This window comes from Otolemur garnettii, unplaced genomic scaffold, assembly GCF_000181295.1.
Source record: "Otolemur garnettii isolate 467f Iridium unplaced genomic scaffold, OtoGar3 scaffold00015, whole genome shotgun sequence".
NCBI lineage: Eukaryota > Metazoa > Chordata > Mammalia > Primates > Galagidae > Otolemur > Otolemur garnettii.
The window spans coordinates 20,227,951-20,244,043 of NW_003852410.1; the positions used below are offsets into that span (position 1 = coordinate 20,227,951).

Genomic DNA, 16,093 nt, shown 5'->3' on the forward strand with positions numbered 1-16,093 from the left:
ACTTACCACATCCTTATGAAAGGGGCTAAAGCTGTTGAGGAAACATTTTACAATCCTAAGAGTCATTATTAGAGTTTGAGATCATATAAAATTTTGTAACTTCAAGCAAATGGCAGGAAAATATGACTTATGAAAACTCCTTAGGAAATAGTCTTTTTACTTTTAATTATTTCTAAACAGATGTTATTTGTAAACCTTAGGGCCTCCTTATTTTAATGAGCAATTAAAACTAGTTTGGCATACTTTGTATAAATGGATATTACTTGACTGATTGGAAATGTTCAATTCTTTTAAGAATATTTAGAGATAGTACCCCCCAAATCAATATTTTATTATAACTTACAAAATCAATTATTTAAGAATTTGTTGACATTCATTTTTTTCAAATTGACCTTTCACTGTTGTCAATGAATATTAATTTTTAAAAATCAGGATTCCATATTTACTTATGTATTTCCCATAGTTTTATACAGTCCTCCTGTGCCCCTTTCTATGGGAAGAACATTTGGTCCTCCCTGATACTGCTAATTTCTGCTCCATTCTTTTTTCCTCAGTGGGTCTTATTTTGATCCCCATATCCCCTTACCAAAGACAGGAGCACAGAGCCTTCACTTCCTACAGTGACCAGGTGTACTCAAACTTTAAACAGAGGGCCAGTTCACTGTCCCTCAGACTGTTGGAGGGCTGGACTGCATTCCCCAGGATGAGTTGGCTGCTAAGCAAGACAGGCAGTGGTGGCAAAAACACCCGGCAGGCCATATAAATGTCCTAGGTGGGCCGAACGTGGCCCATAGGCCATAGTTTGAGGATGCCATGGGCTACATGGAGAGTTGAGAAATAAGGCTAGGAACTACGTGCTCCTTACCAAGTCCAAATGCACGTAAGTCTTAAATGTAGAACATGAAATGGAAGGAAACCCAAGGTGGAAACATTACCTTGCTCTCAGCTGTAAATCTCCCCCTACTTCTTTTTGTCTATATCCCTGCAGAATTTCAGAGTCTTCTGCTCCCAATGGTACTTTTTAAGTAATGTAATTATAAATGGAAGGAGAGAAGTTAGAAGATTTAGAATCCAATTAACTTTGCACCTAAGGAGTTCTGGATAACTTTGAACAAGTCACTCTGCTCTATTAAACCAAGTAAGAACAATAAAGATTTATAAAGGTCATAAACAATGACAATGGATTAGAAGCCAGGTAGTATCATAATTTTTCCTTTCCTGTATCCCATGTATAATAGAAAACATTCAAATAGCACCTCACACCCAGGAGTTGTGCACTGTACAATCTGTATAATCAGATATGACACCTCTGGTTAGAGATGTAGAATTATATGACATTCATACAAGTGTAAAAATAATTAACTTACCAAGTCTATTGGCTTTTAAAACTCTTAGGACTATCTAGGGAAGATATTGCTAAAGTTGAGTATCTTAAAATCTAATTAAAGCCTGGGCGCTGTGGCTCACACCTGTAATCCCAGAACTCTGGGAGGCTGAGGCAGGTGGATTGTCTGAATCCATAAGTTCAAGACCAGCCTGAGCTAGAACAAGACTCCTTCTCTAAAAAATAGCTGGGTGTTATGGCGGTAGCTATACTCCCAGCTATTAGGGAGGCTGAGGCAAGAGGATCACTTAAGCCCAAGAGTCTGAGGTTGCTGTAGCTAAAGACACCATGATACTATATCCATGGTGACAAAGTGAGACTCTGTCTCAAAAAATAAAATAAAAAATAAAAATCTAATTAATATTTAAAATTCCTACATGCAGATAAATACCCTATGATTTAAAGGCTAAATATGGAAATTACAAATCCCAGTCCACTAATACAGTCACCTTAAATAACTACTGGCATACACCAAAGCATATTCCCCAAAATATTGGCCATGAGATGTAATAAAGAAAGAAAAAAGCTTAATTTAAATTTTGTGATGTAATTTTGCTCAGTAACCAAAATGCTATTAAAAGTAAGTTATAAATACTTTGACTCCTAAAAAGATAGAGTGGACATACTTTTCCCTATTCCTCCTGCTTGGCACATCTAAAATTCTGGAAATTATGTATGAAACAGACATAAGAAGAGTCTGAAAGTTGTAGAGGAAAAGGCAGGTAGCTAGAGACTCTGTACCTAAAGAGTGACACATTGGCTTTAATCAAAAATCACTCATTACACAAAGCACCAAGTAGATCCCAACTTGAACTAGAAAATAGTCAATATATGCCAACACTAAGAAACACAGATGTTGGAATTACCAGACAAAGTTTTTTGTTTGGGGTTTTTTTATTTGTTTGTTTGTTTGAGACATTTTGTCACCCTGGTAGAGTGTTATGGTGTCATAGCTCACAGCAACCTCAAACTCTTGGGCTCAAGTGATCCTCTTGCCACAGCCTCCCAAATAGCTGAGACTATGGGTGCCTACCACAATGCCCAGCTGCTTTTAGAAACAGGGTATTTCTCTTGCTCAGGCTGGTCTTGAACTCCTAAGCTCAAGCAGTCTACCCCACCTCAGCCTCCCAGAGTGCTGGGATTATAGGTTGTGAGCCACACACCCAGTCAGACAAGGATATTAATGTAGCCATCATAAAAATGTTTTTGAGCAATTATAAACACTCTTGAAATAGATGAAATAGTAGAAAATCTCAGCAAAAAAAAAAAAAAGAAAAGAAAAGAAAAGAAAATCTAAGCAAATGAACTACAACCTTACACCACAGACAAAAATAAGTCTAGACGTATTATGGACTAAAGTGTAAAATGTAAACTATGGGAGTTTTTTTAAAAATAGAAGAAAATCTTTACATTTAGGAGAAGGCAAAGAATTCTTGGACCTGATGCCAACAATGAAATTCATAAAGGAAAACAATCAATAAATTTGATTTCATCAAAATTAAGTTTAAAATTTTCATTCTGTGAAATATTCAGTGAAGAAAATGGAAAGACAAGGTACACACTCAAAAAATTTGGTAAATCACATATTGGACAAAGTCCTTCTATCTGGAATATATATAAAGGACTCTTAGAACTCAATAGTGGAGTCCAATAACAAATAAAAGTTCCAATTAGAAACCAACGGAAGATATTACCAAAGAGGACGTATGGCAGATAAACACATGCGAGGATGCTCGCCATTATTGGCTGTGCTTGATGGAACAGTGGTCCCCAAAATAAGTCCAACATTCTAGTCCCCAGAAGCTATAAACATGTTCTTACATTCAAAGGGAACTTTGCAGATGCCATTAAGTTATTAAAGATCTGGAGATCTATCAATCTTTTCTTTCATAATGTGTTTATTTTTGCTTTCATGCAATAAGAATATTCTCCTAACTTCTAAAAAATTATGTAGAAGTTTTTTTTCTTTAGGTCTTTGATCTACCTAGAATATAATTTTTTATATGTTGTTTGCAGCAAAATGAGGGGGAAAGAATAGATGAAATTATCAGCTCTCTACATTTCCTCTCTCTCCCTTTTTTTTTCTTTTGTGGGAAACCAGCTCACGTTTAATTGTGAAATTTTAAAATTGTACAAGTATTTTGACATTTCCCCCGTATTTAGTCTCTGATGACAGGAAAATACTAACCAATCACAGGATTTCATGGGTTTAATAAATTTACCCCTTCAGTTCCTCTTTGCAGCACCCAATATTCCTCTGCAATACCAGACAGACCTGGCAGTGGCCAACAATAAATTTCTGTTCTCCCAGTGTTTAAAAGTTCAGGTATCTGAGTATCATGTTGCAATGGCACTTGCCAAAATTGGTACCTCCCCATAATTGAGGGGCTTTAATGTACCAGTGATTTTCCCACTCAAGGGGAAGAAAAAAATCACTCCAAAACCTAGCAGACTGGGCTGTGAGGTCTTTCCTCCTGTCCCATCCATCTTTTCATCTCTTCAGGCTCTCTTTCTTTTTCTTTTTCTTTTGCAGTAGAGCATGAGAGACCAAATCCTAACCTGAGTTACAAGAAACAAGACAGTGATGGCTATAAAAGGAGTGATCAGGAGCAACTGAGATCCTCCTTTACCTCCCACATCCAATGTATGTGCTTCACAGAAAAACAACAAAAATAACAAATCCACAAAATGCAACAGCTAGAATTACAAAACCCATTCATCCAAGGGTGGTGGAAGGCGGGAAAGTAGGAGGGTAAATGGCACAGGGAGAAAACAAAATGCAGGCACAGGGGATGGCAAAGGCTAGAAAATAGCTGCAGAAAAACCTGTGGTCCTTTCAGACTCAGGTGATGTTAAGAATCCACACACTGGTGTCAGGAAGATTCTGCCTTATGTGCACCGGAGACAAACCTTCCAATTCCGCTGAGAGAAGGGAATATGCAGAAGGCTTCTGGCAGCCTCCCTCAACTCCCACCCATCCCCTTTGGGTGGCAGGCAGATCAGGGGCATGCAAGCAGCTTTCGGTTTGGCAGGCGATGGATGTGGCGAAGGGATCATCTCTGCAGAGGTTGAGCTGCTCAGGGCAGACTGCAGGTACACGGTCTTGTGGAAGAGTCAGTTGCTTAAGAAGACCACCAAGGAGAAGAGTCGCAACTGGAAGAGGTATGCTTTTCCAGGGGTCTTTGCTTCATTGGCGCTGATAATGAATAAAGGAAAGAGGATAGAGAAGAGGCAGCCACTGATACCGTGTGAGGACTGCATTGCCGTGCGAAAAGCCAACAGCAAACTAAACCCAAAGTAGTAAGGCCAGTTCCTTTCTATGTTTGACAACCGTTGGTGCATTTCGATTCCTTTATTGAACCAATGATATTCGAAGCAATACAGTGAGTACAGAAGGGATATATGAAGGAGACTAACCAGCTGACCAACAAGATGAATACTTAAGAGGCTCACGAACATTCCCTGAATAAGGAAAAGAGCCTGCAACAGAAAGTTGAAAAGCATGTCAGCAATTATTTTACTGACACTAGGGGATGGATGAGGCCTCCTCCCTGATGCCGTAAATGTCAGGTCAGCTATATCCTGAAACCAAATGGCATTCACGACATTGCTGAGCACAAACAGGGGGAGCACCCACAGAGCGCTGAAAATGGACGTGAGGAAGAATTCCAGCCGGGACCAAAAAACTCCATGCGGTGATGGATCACCAATAATTAGGGCTGTTACATACTGAAGCCCAGGAATAAACATTCGATAAAACAAGAGGAGACTACACCAGAACACTCCACCATTCCAAGCACAACACTGGAAAATTCTACTAACAATATGTGGCTCACTCTCTTGCTTCCGCTCCGTGCTCTGGGCTCTCCTCTGTGCCAGGACACTGCTTGCCCTTCTTCCGCGCTGCTCCTCTCTCTTTTGCTGGATTCGAGCATCTAACTTTGAGATGGTGCAAATACCCCATATGGAGTCTTTGATTCCCCTGGCAAGGTCCTGGAGAAATGTTTTGACACTGTCAGCCATCTTTTCACCACCCAAACTATCAACTACACAGAGGAGAGAGAAGCACCCTCCAAATCTCTCATCATGTAGGACCAGCAGCCCTGCCACCGCTGACCCCGCCCAGCCCCTGGCCCTCCGCGGGGCCGCTCGGCTCCTCCACGCCCGGCCGCCCGCTCCGCCTGGGCGCTCCCAGGGCCGGGCGGCTGCGCCCGCTCTACATGTCCTCTCAAAGATAAGATAAATGAAGCACCTTCCCTGTGGATAGGCTGTCTGAGTAACCATGGTAATTCACTTATGTTTCCCAAAATTTTTGACAGTATCGACTTATCCACTTATTTAAGGGCTTCCTATTACATATAAATGGTGTTTTTTTTTTTTCCTGGAAGCTGGAATATATAGCAAAATACTTTGGTTTTGCTCTATGATAGAAGAGATGTGAATTAGTAAATGGAAAAAAGAAATCCATTCTTGGCAAGGCTACTGTTTTGCATCAATCAATGGGGTGCTATATGGGGACTGGAAGAACTGGCCAACAAAGAAACAATGGGAAACAGATAAATTTGTTGTCTCTTGAATCAGACAATCATATTTGACTATTATTTAAGTTCAGTTTAATGTGACTTTATTATTTTTTAAGAAATGTGAATTTCTAGAATGAAGGTTATTCTCAAGTATATACATAGTATGTATAAATATATTCTAAAACCAAGAATAATTATGTCAGTTTTTTCCACTTGGATTAATGAACCATCTCCTAATCTTTTACTAGGATAGCACAAAGCAAGAATTAGCTATCTGGCAAAGCCTTCTAATTGTGCATTAATGAAAAATGTGGTTTTTACAGTATCAGGAATCTGCTAGCATGGCTATCCCCCAGATCTATGTGTGTGGATAAGTTTACTTAATAGATATTTCATAAGCATTTTTAATCTAGCCAAAGTCTAAGCAGAAATTCTAGCTCAACTAACCCAAACTGGCTGTTCAGACAACTCTTAGACGTGTTCAATTCTAATATAGCAGTATATTACCCTGAGCCTCAGCCAGTGTGAACTACCCTCTTATGAAGTCCTTTTTTGCTCCCCCACAACACTACCCATCATGCCCCATGGTGCCACACACATTCAGCCTTGTTTGCCCATTAGAACGCAAAAAGAATACAACAGTTTTTTATTGTCAACTATGATTATACACTCAAAAATTTATTATGAAGATACATATGGCTGGACATGGTAGCTTATGCCTGTAATCCCAGCACTCCGGGAGGCTGAAGTGCGAAGATCTCTTAAGCTCAGGAGTTCAAGATCAGCCTGAGCAAGAAAAAAATGAACCAGGCATTGTGGTGGGTGCCTGCAGTCCCAGATACTCTGGAGGTTGAGGCATGGGGATGGCCTTAGCCCAAGAGACAGAGGTTGCTATAATGATGCCTCCACTCTACCCAGGGCAACAGAGTGAGATTCTGTCTTCAAAAGAAAAAAAGAAAAGAGAAAAAATGCCATGTTAAGTACTTCTACCACAATAAAATAAAAATTTTTAAAGGATTTATGCCACTTAATACTTTATTTTTTTTTCCATGTAATGCTGTCAATGGTCAAAACAGGAAGATGATAGGAGATTGCAAATATAGTTCTCACAACAAGCTTATAATTAGGGGATCAGAGTTGTGATATTAGCTTTCACAGATTGCTTGGAAAATTATCATAAGGAGGAAAATGCAAGTAAAGGTCAAGATTCAAGGATGACTAAAATCATTAACATGAATTCTTTAAAAGAAACTAACTGGTTTTACATTGCCTACTTTTGGAAAGGAGTTGCTAACCAGAGTTTACCACTCTTCTAAAGTAGAATAACAGGAAGGAGAACTAACTGAGACATGAAGACAATATATTTTTTAATAGATTTTATTTCATGACACAGAAAGGGAAAGTTGTAATTAGGCTATAATTCTAGACCCTGGTAATTTGCCTAAGTCATCAGTAATGTAAAGAATATATGTGTTAATATTTTTTATGCTTCTGACTAAGCTACCGGCCTAGTTAGAAATGTTAAGGTAATAACAATATTTATTACTGCTCATGATATCTTAGATAAAAGATCTTCAGCTGATATAGACAAAGGATAAATTAATGAAAGGCCAAATCAGAAAAACTTACTGTTAGTCTTATAAAATGGCCTATTATTATTTACTCATAGATGTTTATAGAAAGTTTAACTTTATATTTTGCAGAAAAGAAATTCAGACTTTTTGTAAAAATAGTATGAAGATGTAATGTTATAGCATAGAATTCTAAAGAAATGAATTTAATATAATCATGATATTCGAGAAGCTTGGGATGCATATTGATTTATTAGAAGTATATGGACGCTATCCTCTGAAGAGCTCCAACATGCCCTAATTTAACTCCAAGAATTGCTTTGATAACCCTCTCTTGGGAAAATTAGAGGAAAGCTTAAGAGCTTTATGGGATTTATACACCAACATGAAAACTCAGGATTTTAGGGTTGTACTAATTGTTTGCAACCCTAAGTCCCCAAACTCTGACTCTCCTATTGAGATATCTTAAAAAATATTTCAAAATGTGCTTCAGGAGTCCTCCATTTATTTAATTCAAACATTATTTCATACATTATTAGATATGATTTAAGCTGTAACACAAATTCCACTTGCTAAAAAATGATAAAAACAAAATTTTAACACATTAGAGAGCATTAATGCATCATATTGTCTATCAGATGGGAATAAATTTTGAAATTGTTTGCTTTGACATCTCTTTCCATACAGTTGGATCTTTTATAAATGAAATATTAATTTCTTTTAATGTATATGGCTTTGCACACTTTTTTATTCAGGAGTACAGATTCACATTAGATTATGCATTTTCATCAGCTTTTGTGTCTTGCTAATATTTTTACAACATAAATAATTCATTACTCTGTTCAGGTTTTAGTCATACCATTCTTAGTAATGAAACCAATTGTTGGATGTAACATGCAAAACAAAATCTATTTTACTGTTTTGGAACTTTGACTATTTGATAGAGATAAGCACTCAGGTATACAAAAGATTGTTCAAAACAATTACAAGATGAATTTTTAAAGTATTTTCTACAAAAAAAACTGATGCTACCTTTTTATCTACTTCTCTGAACTTTGTACACTGCTCAATTATGTAGACAATGAAAACGTTGATGATAAATGTAGAAAGGCAATGTAGCATTCTTTGTAGTGTTTCAGATCAATTTTTAATTATCCAGTACCCCAAGAATGCAAATTGAGTAGGTCACAAAGGTGCTATTCACGCCTATTAATGAATTAAGATTTTCTCCCTATCATGTAAACAAAACAAAATACAAAATTTGAAAGTTGCCAAAAGACTACAATTGCCATAACGACTGTGATAATGATAACTCTTGTTTTCAAAGTATCAACTGTCAAAACAGTCTATTTTCTCTGGTTGTATAGATAAGTAAAAACTTATAAATGTGAACTTATAAAATACGTTAAAACCCATAAAATTCTATTTTTGTTCTCCTTATGTATGTAGATGCTGTTGAAGGTAGCATTTGAAAATGAGTTAATCACCAGTTTTTCAGTTGCACAGTTCCTTAAATTTTGTTTGCTTTTCTTGTTTTTTAGGGTCTGAAGTTCTAAGATCTAATTCTTATTTTGAAAACTGTACCTGTCTGAAGAGACAATGTCAGCGCTGTGCTCTAAACAACATGCACAAAACAGTGTGATATTTACCATGTGAATTTTGCAGATTTGCATGTTCACGGCAGCTTTCAGTGGCCTCTATGTTTCTCTGCCCACTATCTGAATCCCCTGTTAGGGGCAGATGCTGCCATTCTATTCATAGTGATATCTAAATTATAACTTTAAGAGCTGAATAGCTTACCTTCCCTCGGGCATGATTAAGTCAGTCAGCATATTTAGCACAATTTTCATGCTCGGGCTTTTTCTAAGGTGAAATTCTCTATTAAACAAAAATACAGACATATGAAGAAACATTGTCAACAAGATGTACTATTTTAGATAAAAACCTTGAGAAGATACCAATGAAAACTGGGTATTCTTGAAAACTCATCTTCAGCTCTTACTGCTCCCTTGTTTATTTTCACTTTGGGTTTTCTTTCAGAGCTTTGGTGAGTCTCTTTCAATCTGATTTTTCTCCCTTGTTTTTCTAGGATTGCTTTAAGGAATTAATATTATCCACTATAGTAAGTTATCAAAATCACTGCAGACTTTGTTTTTCCAGGCAATTCATATTGTAATCTCATCTCCATTTCAGCCAGGCTCTTTATATTTATTTTTTTTAAAGAGTTTTATCTGGTTTCTCAAGTTACTGGCCTTATTTCTCTACTTTTTAAAGATGCCTCTCATCCAATAGAAAAAGGGAGGTTAAAATATCAAGAGGCAGCACAGTATTTCTAGCTTGCTTCTTGTTTAATTGGAATGGAATTTCATTTATTCTAAGCCTGCCTAATCTTTCTGTTGTCTGCCTTCTGTATGCACATAATTGGTCTTCAGAGTCAGAACTTGCCTATTTGAAAGGATCCAGGCTGCTTTTCCCAGAATTTAACTTTTGAAGGAAAGACACACCTAAACATAATATAAAAATGGTTCTAAAATGGAAGTTTCTTTAAATGGCAGTTTTTTCTCTAAAATGTCTCATTAACCCAAAATGCCACTCATGTACATAGAACCTGAAAATGGCAGTTTTCTCCCTCTCTGTCCAATTTCTCCCTATGTCTCTCCTCTGGTTTTATACATATTTGAGCTCATAGGGCTCTGGAGAAGCAAAGAGTCAGGGTAGATTTATTGAGGCCAGAGGAAAAGGAAAGAAATTCAGAATGGGGATCCTGGCCAGTGATGGGCAGTATGTCCCTTGTATCTGCTAACTCTGCGTTCTGGTGATGGATTGACGTGCTGTTGCTCTACTTCTGGCCCCAAAGCCCATAGCCTGGCTTACCAGATCCCTGGAGTTTTACTTTAAAACCCAATGGATGGATTCAGAGTTACAAGGATGTTACTGACAATTTGGAAGACCAAAATCCAAAAGGACTATACCCTTGTCAAACTGAGTACTACTTAAGCCCTTTTGAATTTTAGCACCACATGGAACAACAGCTATTCCCAATTACTTTTTTAAGTTGATATTGCAGAACTTTTTAGATTGATACCTTGAAAGAATTCTGTGGTTTGTATATACTCCCTTATGATAACTTAATAAAAGAAGAATCAATAGAATGAGTGAAGGCTGCCTAGAAAAGGCAAAATACTACTAGATTTTTTAAAATTTAAAGTTTTGAATAAGTAATGCAAAATAAAATAATATAAAAATAGATTGAGAGAAAAATCTTCTTTTCTAGTGACCATCTCCAATCACTTTCTTTTCTTTTCTTTTGAAACAGAGTCTCACTTTGTCACCATCAGTAGAGTACCGTAGTGTCATAGCTCACAGCAACCTCAAACTCTTGGGCTCAAGCAATTCTCTTGCCTCAGCCTCCCAAGTAGCTGGGATTACAGGTGCCCGCCACAACACTTGGCTATTTCTAGAGACAGGGTCTTATTCTGGCTCAGGCTGGTGTCACACCTGTGAGGTCAGGCAATCCACCCACCTCAGCCTCACTTATCCCTTATAAGTGCTGGGATTATAGGCGTGAGCCATCATGCCCAGCTTCCAACCACTTTTCCCACCACCAAACCCATAAGCACTATTATTGGTTTCCAATGTCCCAAAGTTTCCTCATCCATATGCAAGCAAATATAAATATATATCCTTAATTTTCTTCTTTATATATAAGCTAGCATATGAACACAATGTTTTGCACTTTGTTTTTTTATAACCTAACTTGGAGTTCTTTCTGTATACAGTAAATATGTACAGAACTTCCTTATTCTTTTTTTAAAGCAGTATTGTATTCCTCTGTATGGATCAAATATGATTTATTAACAGGGTCCCTAAAGATGACATTTAAATTGTTTCCAATTTTTTTTGCTATTTCAAATATTGCTGCAAATATTTTTTATCAATTTATTAGTATATTTTGACTTAGTTTATGTTGTTTTTAACCATGAATAAATTTTTAAGATTATCATATATACCTTATCATTATTATTGTGCTAGGTGTGCTAGGTGTGCCCAACCCACCTTTTCTTTTATGACTTCTGATATCCTAAGATTTTTCTCATTCAGTCTTATGCTTTCATGATTTCAATTTTTACATTGATATGTTTAATCTTCCTGGAGCTTACACTGTAGATCATTATGAAGTACAGATAGTTTTTTTCCTAGGTAGCCAACCAATTGTTCCAGTAACAATTACTCACTAATGCATATTTTTTCCACTGACATAACATGGTTTTGTTGTAACTGGGCATGTGATTGGGTCTATTTCTGGATTGTCCTACTCCATTGGTTTCTCTGTGTAGTCTTAAACTGACATCATAGTGTTTAAATTATTGAAACATTAGGGCATAATTTACTATGTCCCACTGCCCAGCTTTTCTTTTTTAGGATTTTTATTTATTTTTCTGTATGAATTTTATATTTAGTTTGTCAAATTTAAAAAAACTTGATATTTTATTGATATCATGACATATTAAATTTTAAATCAACATAGGAAGAATTGATATTTTCATGATATTGAATCTTCTTAATTTATAACATAATATATCATTTCATAAGTTCAAGTATTTTTTATATTCATTGGTAATATTGGAAAGGTTTCTTCATGTAAGTCTTGCATATTTCTAAGTTTACTTGCTTTTATCTTTTCAGTTGCTACTGTAAACAGAATTTTTTCTTCCATAATGTCTTATGTATTTTTTTAATCTCTAGATTTTCAAGTCATAAAATGCTTGATTATTTCCATGAATGAAGGGAGGGGGAAGGTATAGCCTGCAAGTCATTTACATTTGTGGTAGAAATAGGATTATGCCATGATGTTTTATCATAAACAACAATAAAATCTGAAGCCTCACTTCATAAAAAATACCAAATATTAATGAGAAGTTCTTATACAGGAATTACTAAGAGGTACCCATTCTGTATTTGACTTCGTCAATTTTCAGACCTTTCCCATAACCCACATCAAACCAGTAACATTATGCTTTCTGCTGACAAACTTATCTAACTATTGCAAATTGACTTATCTCAGAATTCATTTATAGCAGTTAAGGAATGTTTTTGTTTAATTTTTAATTTTAATACTTATCTGTATTTAATGTCTTTAAGGTATACATTATATGCTTAGTAAGAATAAACTGTTGACCCATAATTTAAGTTCTTCTCCTTGTCTCCAACCTATTTCATCCTTGTTACCCCAAATTTGACCACTTACCATTTCTTCTAAACTCCAAATACTTCATTATTTTCATCCAAAAAACCCATCTCCACTGATCAAAATTCTATCTATAGTAGTGATGGGAAGCCCTGTCTTCTGGGGCCTTTGGTGCACTAAGTGTTGCTAGGTGGTTGTGAGACAGAGTGTTGACGTTTCATTTGCCGGTTCAGGCAGTGAGTAGCTTGATAAGCCAATGCTGAAACCCAGTGCAGGGTAGACGCTGTGAGACTGGAGACTTCAGGTGCTCTTCTTTACTTGGCCTGTGTTTGAGAGGCTGTACTTAACTTCTCCCGTGATCTCTTGGTAGCTGGAAGTTTGCATACTTTTCCTGTTTGCAGTCTTGTTTTCGCAGCAAGCAAACAAAATTAAGCCACTTCGGGATAATGAATGTTCAGTATATTTTGGTTTTTCTACATTGTCTCATTTTATATGTCACTGTTGTGTTTATAAGATGTGGTTATGTTTTACAGAGTAGTTTATTTCCTTTTACGCTTTCTGGTGGAAAGTGCCTTGAAATAAATAAAGTCTGAGAATATTCCAGTACTCTGTGTTCCTGACAGCACAGCGTCATGAGGAATAACCCCTGGTTTGGATCTTTCTGAAGCATAGAGATTATTGCAAAGCAAGTGGGAACTAACACATGTTGCCATTTGAATATGGCTTTCCAGGTTCTAGAAAAGATGAACATTGGTCGGGACCAAAGTCTCCATGGCGTGTGACTGAAGACCGGTGGCCTTGTGTGCTTGAAAACTGCACACTGAGTCCACTGATGCCTCAAGAAGGCTGAGATATTCTATCCAGCCAAGATGGGATATGAAAACATGTAAACAAAATATGTTGAGGACAATTTTCTAAGGCAATATAATGTCTTTATTTTCTTATTTCTGTATGTTATTAATTTTAGAGAGTTGAGGAACCAGGGGTTCCAGAAAGAATCTTAACATATTTTATGATAAAGACAATGGCATCTTTGGGACAGCGGAACGGGTTCCCTTCTGGGTTAGTATTGCTGAGTCTCAGTGTGAACAAAGAGCACACTGCTAGTGTTGTGAATGCAAGGTCTGGCTGCCTCCCTGCCGATGAAAGACACTGAATAGTACACAGTAGGACCTCATGTGGTGTGCATGCCTGGTAGACCCACCGCCCGACGCAGCTGCCTGTTGTCATCAGCCTTCAATCATTTTTGCTTTGTTGACATGTTTTATTCTGAGACACACATGTTACTTTTTGCAACAGGTATGTTTTTATTTCAGATACATGTATTACTTTTTCTGATTATTTGTAAATTGTATTGTCAGCATTAGTCATTTGAAATTCTGTATAAAATCATAGCCTGCTTTCTGGTTTTCTATTATGTTTGATTCTGTAATTCTTTATACCATTGAGGCACATCCCCCGCCCTCACCCCCAAATATCCAAATATCTCCTGAGAAATGCAGGACAGATTGCTTTTGCTTCCTATTAATTTGATAGTAAAAGTTTTCATGTTTTTCTCAGAAAAAAAAAATTCTATCTATACCTCAAGGCCCAGCTAAAATGGTCCCCATAATTGTTCTAATTAGATAGTTCTTCCATGGGAGTTCTAATTATAGCTGACCTTTCTCTTTGTCTATCTATGTCTCTCTGAATGTTCATGCCACTTTACCTATAGGTCTCTGTGGTGGAAAGAACGCCCCCTGCTCTGCCACAATGCCTAGCTATTCTTGTTGTTGTTGTTGTTTAGCAGGCCTGGACTGGGTTCGAACCCAACAGCCCTAGTGCTTGTGGCCCGCAACTTAACCAGAAAGCTAAGCCAAATAAGCTTAAGCTTAAGCTTAAGCTTGTTCTTAAGCATCTTGTCCAATGATAAGTGTAATAGGAAGTGCTCAGTCCATTGAAATTTAATTACAGTTTGACCAGTATTTCTCGGACACTGCCAAAGTGTTCTGTTTCTGAAGGTAATTTGAAAGATATTTAGTCTTGAATGTCATGTAAGAGAGTATTTGCAAGGGCACTATCTGGGTTGACTTGATTTAATGTAAATTAATAAAATCATTTTAAACCTACCAAAAAAAAAAAAAGCCTCCTGCTAAGAGGCCCATACTCTAATTCCTGGAACCTGTGAATATATGTTATGAGGAAAAGGGACTTTGCAGAAGTAATTAAAGCTATAGACCTAAAATAGAAGAGCCCGGGTCATGCAGGTGGTCTCTATCTAGTCAGGTGAGCCCTTAAGTGCAGAGCACTTTCTCCAACTGGAGTCAGAGAAATGTGGCAGAATGTCAAGTCAGAGAGACAGGAAGCCTGAAGGTGGAGCCAGTCACATGGAAAGCACGAGAAGGAAATGAGTTCTGCAAACAACCAGTGAGCTCCTGAGAGGACCCCAAGTCCTGGGTGAGAACTTCAGCCTCAGCTAATATTTTGATTCTGACTAGATGTTAACTTCTGCCTATGTCCACAAAATCCCAACATAAAGGGCATCAAAAGACACATAAATAATTATGGTGGAATCTCAGAATTCACTTATAGCAGTCAAGGAATGTTTTTGTTTAATTTTTAATACTAGATGTCACAGTGAGATTTGGAGATAAAGCTGACACTTAAATTCTCTGAACAGAACTACCAAAAGAAAAATGGCAGAGCATATTGGCAAATCAAGTAGAAAGTGCTTTAATTTTTGGTGGAAGCATCAAAAGAGATAGGAACCTTTAAGCATGCATTATTTCCTCCAAAGAACTGAAAAGAGGTGTGTGTGTGTTTGTGTGTGAGATGTAAGATGATGTGGCAGTTTGGGAGCAGTTCTCCCATGACTAATATAATTGGAACATCTGTAGTGAAAGAGGGTAAAAGGAATTGAAAATTTAGTATTTGGGGTGGGGCCTGTGGCTCAAAGGGGTAGGGTGCTGGCCCCATATGCTGAAGGTGACGGGTTCAAACCCAGCCCCCCACCAAAAACTGCAAAAAAAAATAAAAAACAAAAGAAAGGAAAGAAAATTTGGTACTTGAATATAGAAGAAATATTAATGAAATTATGATGAACTTAGGCACAAATAAATTCAAGCTTTCTTGCTATTTACAAGATACTGAGCCTATAATCAATGAATTTTTTTTTCTTTTTTTTTTATTGAATGGTAACTATGTACATTAATGCACTTCTGGGGTACAGTGTGGGGTTTTCACATGCAATCTGAAATACTTCCATCAAACTGGTCAACACAGCCTTCATGTCATTTTCTCAGTTATTGTTTTAAAACGTTCACATTCTACTCTTAGAAAGATTCATTTGTACCCCTGTAAGATAAACCTCAGAAGTGATCCCTCCAATCCTCCTCCCTCCACCCATCCCCCCTCCCTTCTCCCTCCCCCAATCAATGACTTTTTAAAA

At 37.0% G+C, this 16,093-nt stretch overlaps 1 protein-coding gene and 1 long non-coding RNA gene across 3 annotated transcripts; both read right to left on the bottom strand.

Moving 5' to 3' along the window:
• Window positions 1-3,909: 3,909 nt before the first annotated feature.
• LOC111723742 lies at window positions 3,910-13,767 on the bottom strand. Its single transcript, XR_002772224.1, has 3 exons — window positions 13,757-13,767; window positions 10,353-10,359; window positions 3,910-4,014 (listed from the first exon to the last, which is right to left on the bottom strand). It is a non-coding gene; the product is annotated as an uncharacterized LOC111723742 (long non-coding RNA).
• Window positions 4,417-5,474, bottom strand: LOC100959304 (etoposide-induced protein 2.4 homolog). 2 transcript variants are annotated; one of them, XM_023510689.1, is made up of 2 exons: window positions 4,737-5,474; window positions 4,417-4,624 (listed from the first exon to the last, which is right to left on the bottom strand). In XM_023510689.1, exons 1-2 carry the CDS (start codon window positions 5,405-5,407, stop codon window positions 4,507-4,509), a joined length of 789 nt encoding a protein of 262 aa, XP_023366457.1. In that variant the 5' UTR covers window positions 5,408-5,474; the 3' UTR covers window positions 4,417-4,506. The 2 variants fall into 2 exon arrangements, with proteins under 2 accessions (XP_023366457.1, XP_023366456.1); XM_023510688.1 differs by having other exon boundaries at window positions 4,417-5,474.
• Window positions 13,768-16,093: the final 2,326 nt, after the last annotated feature.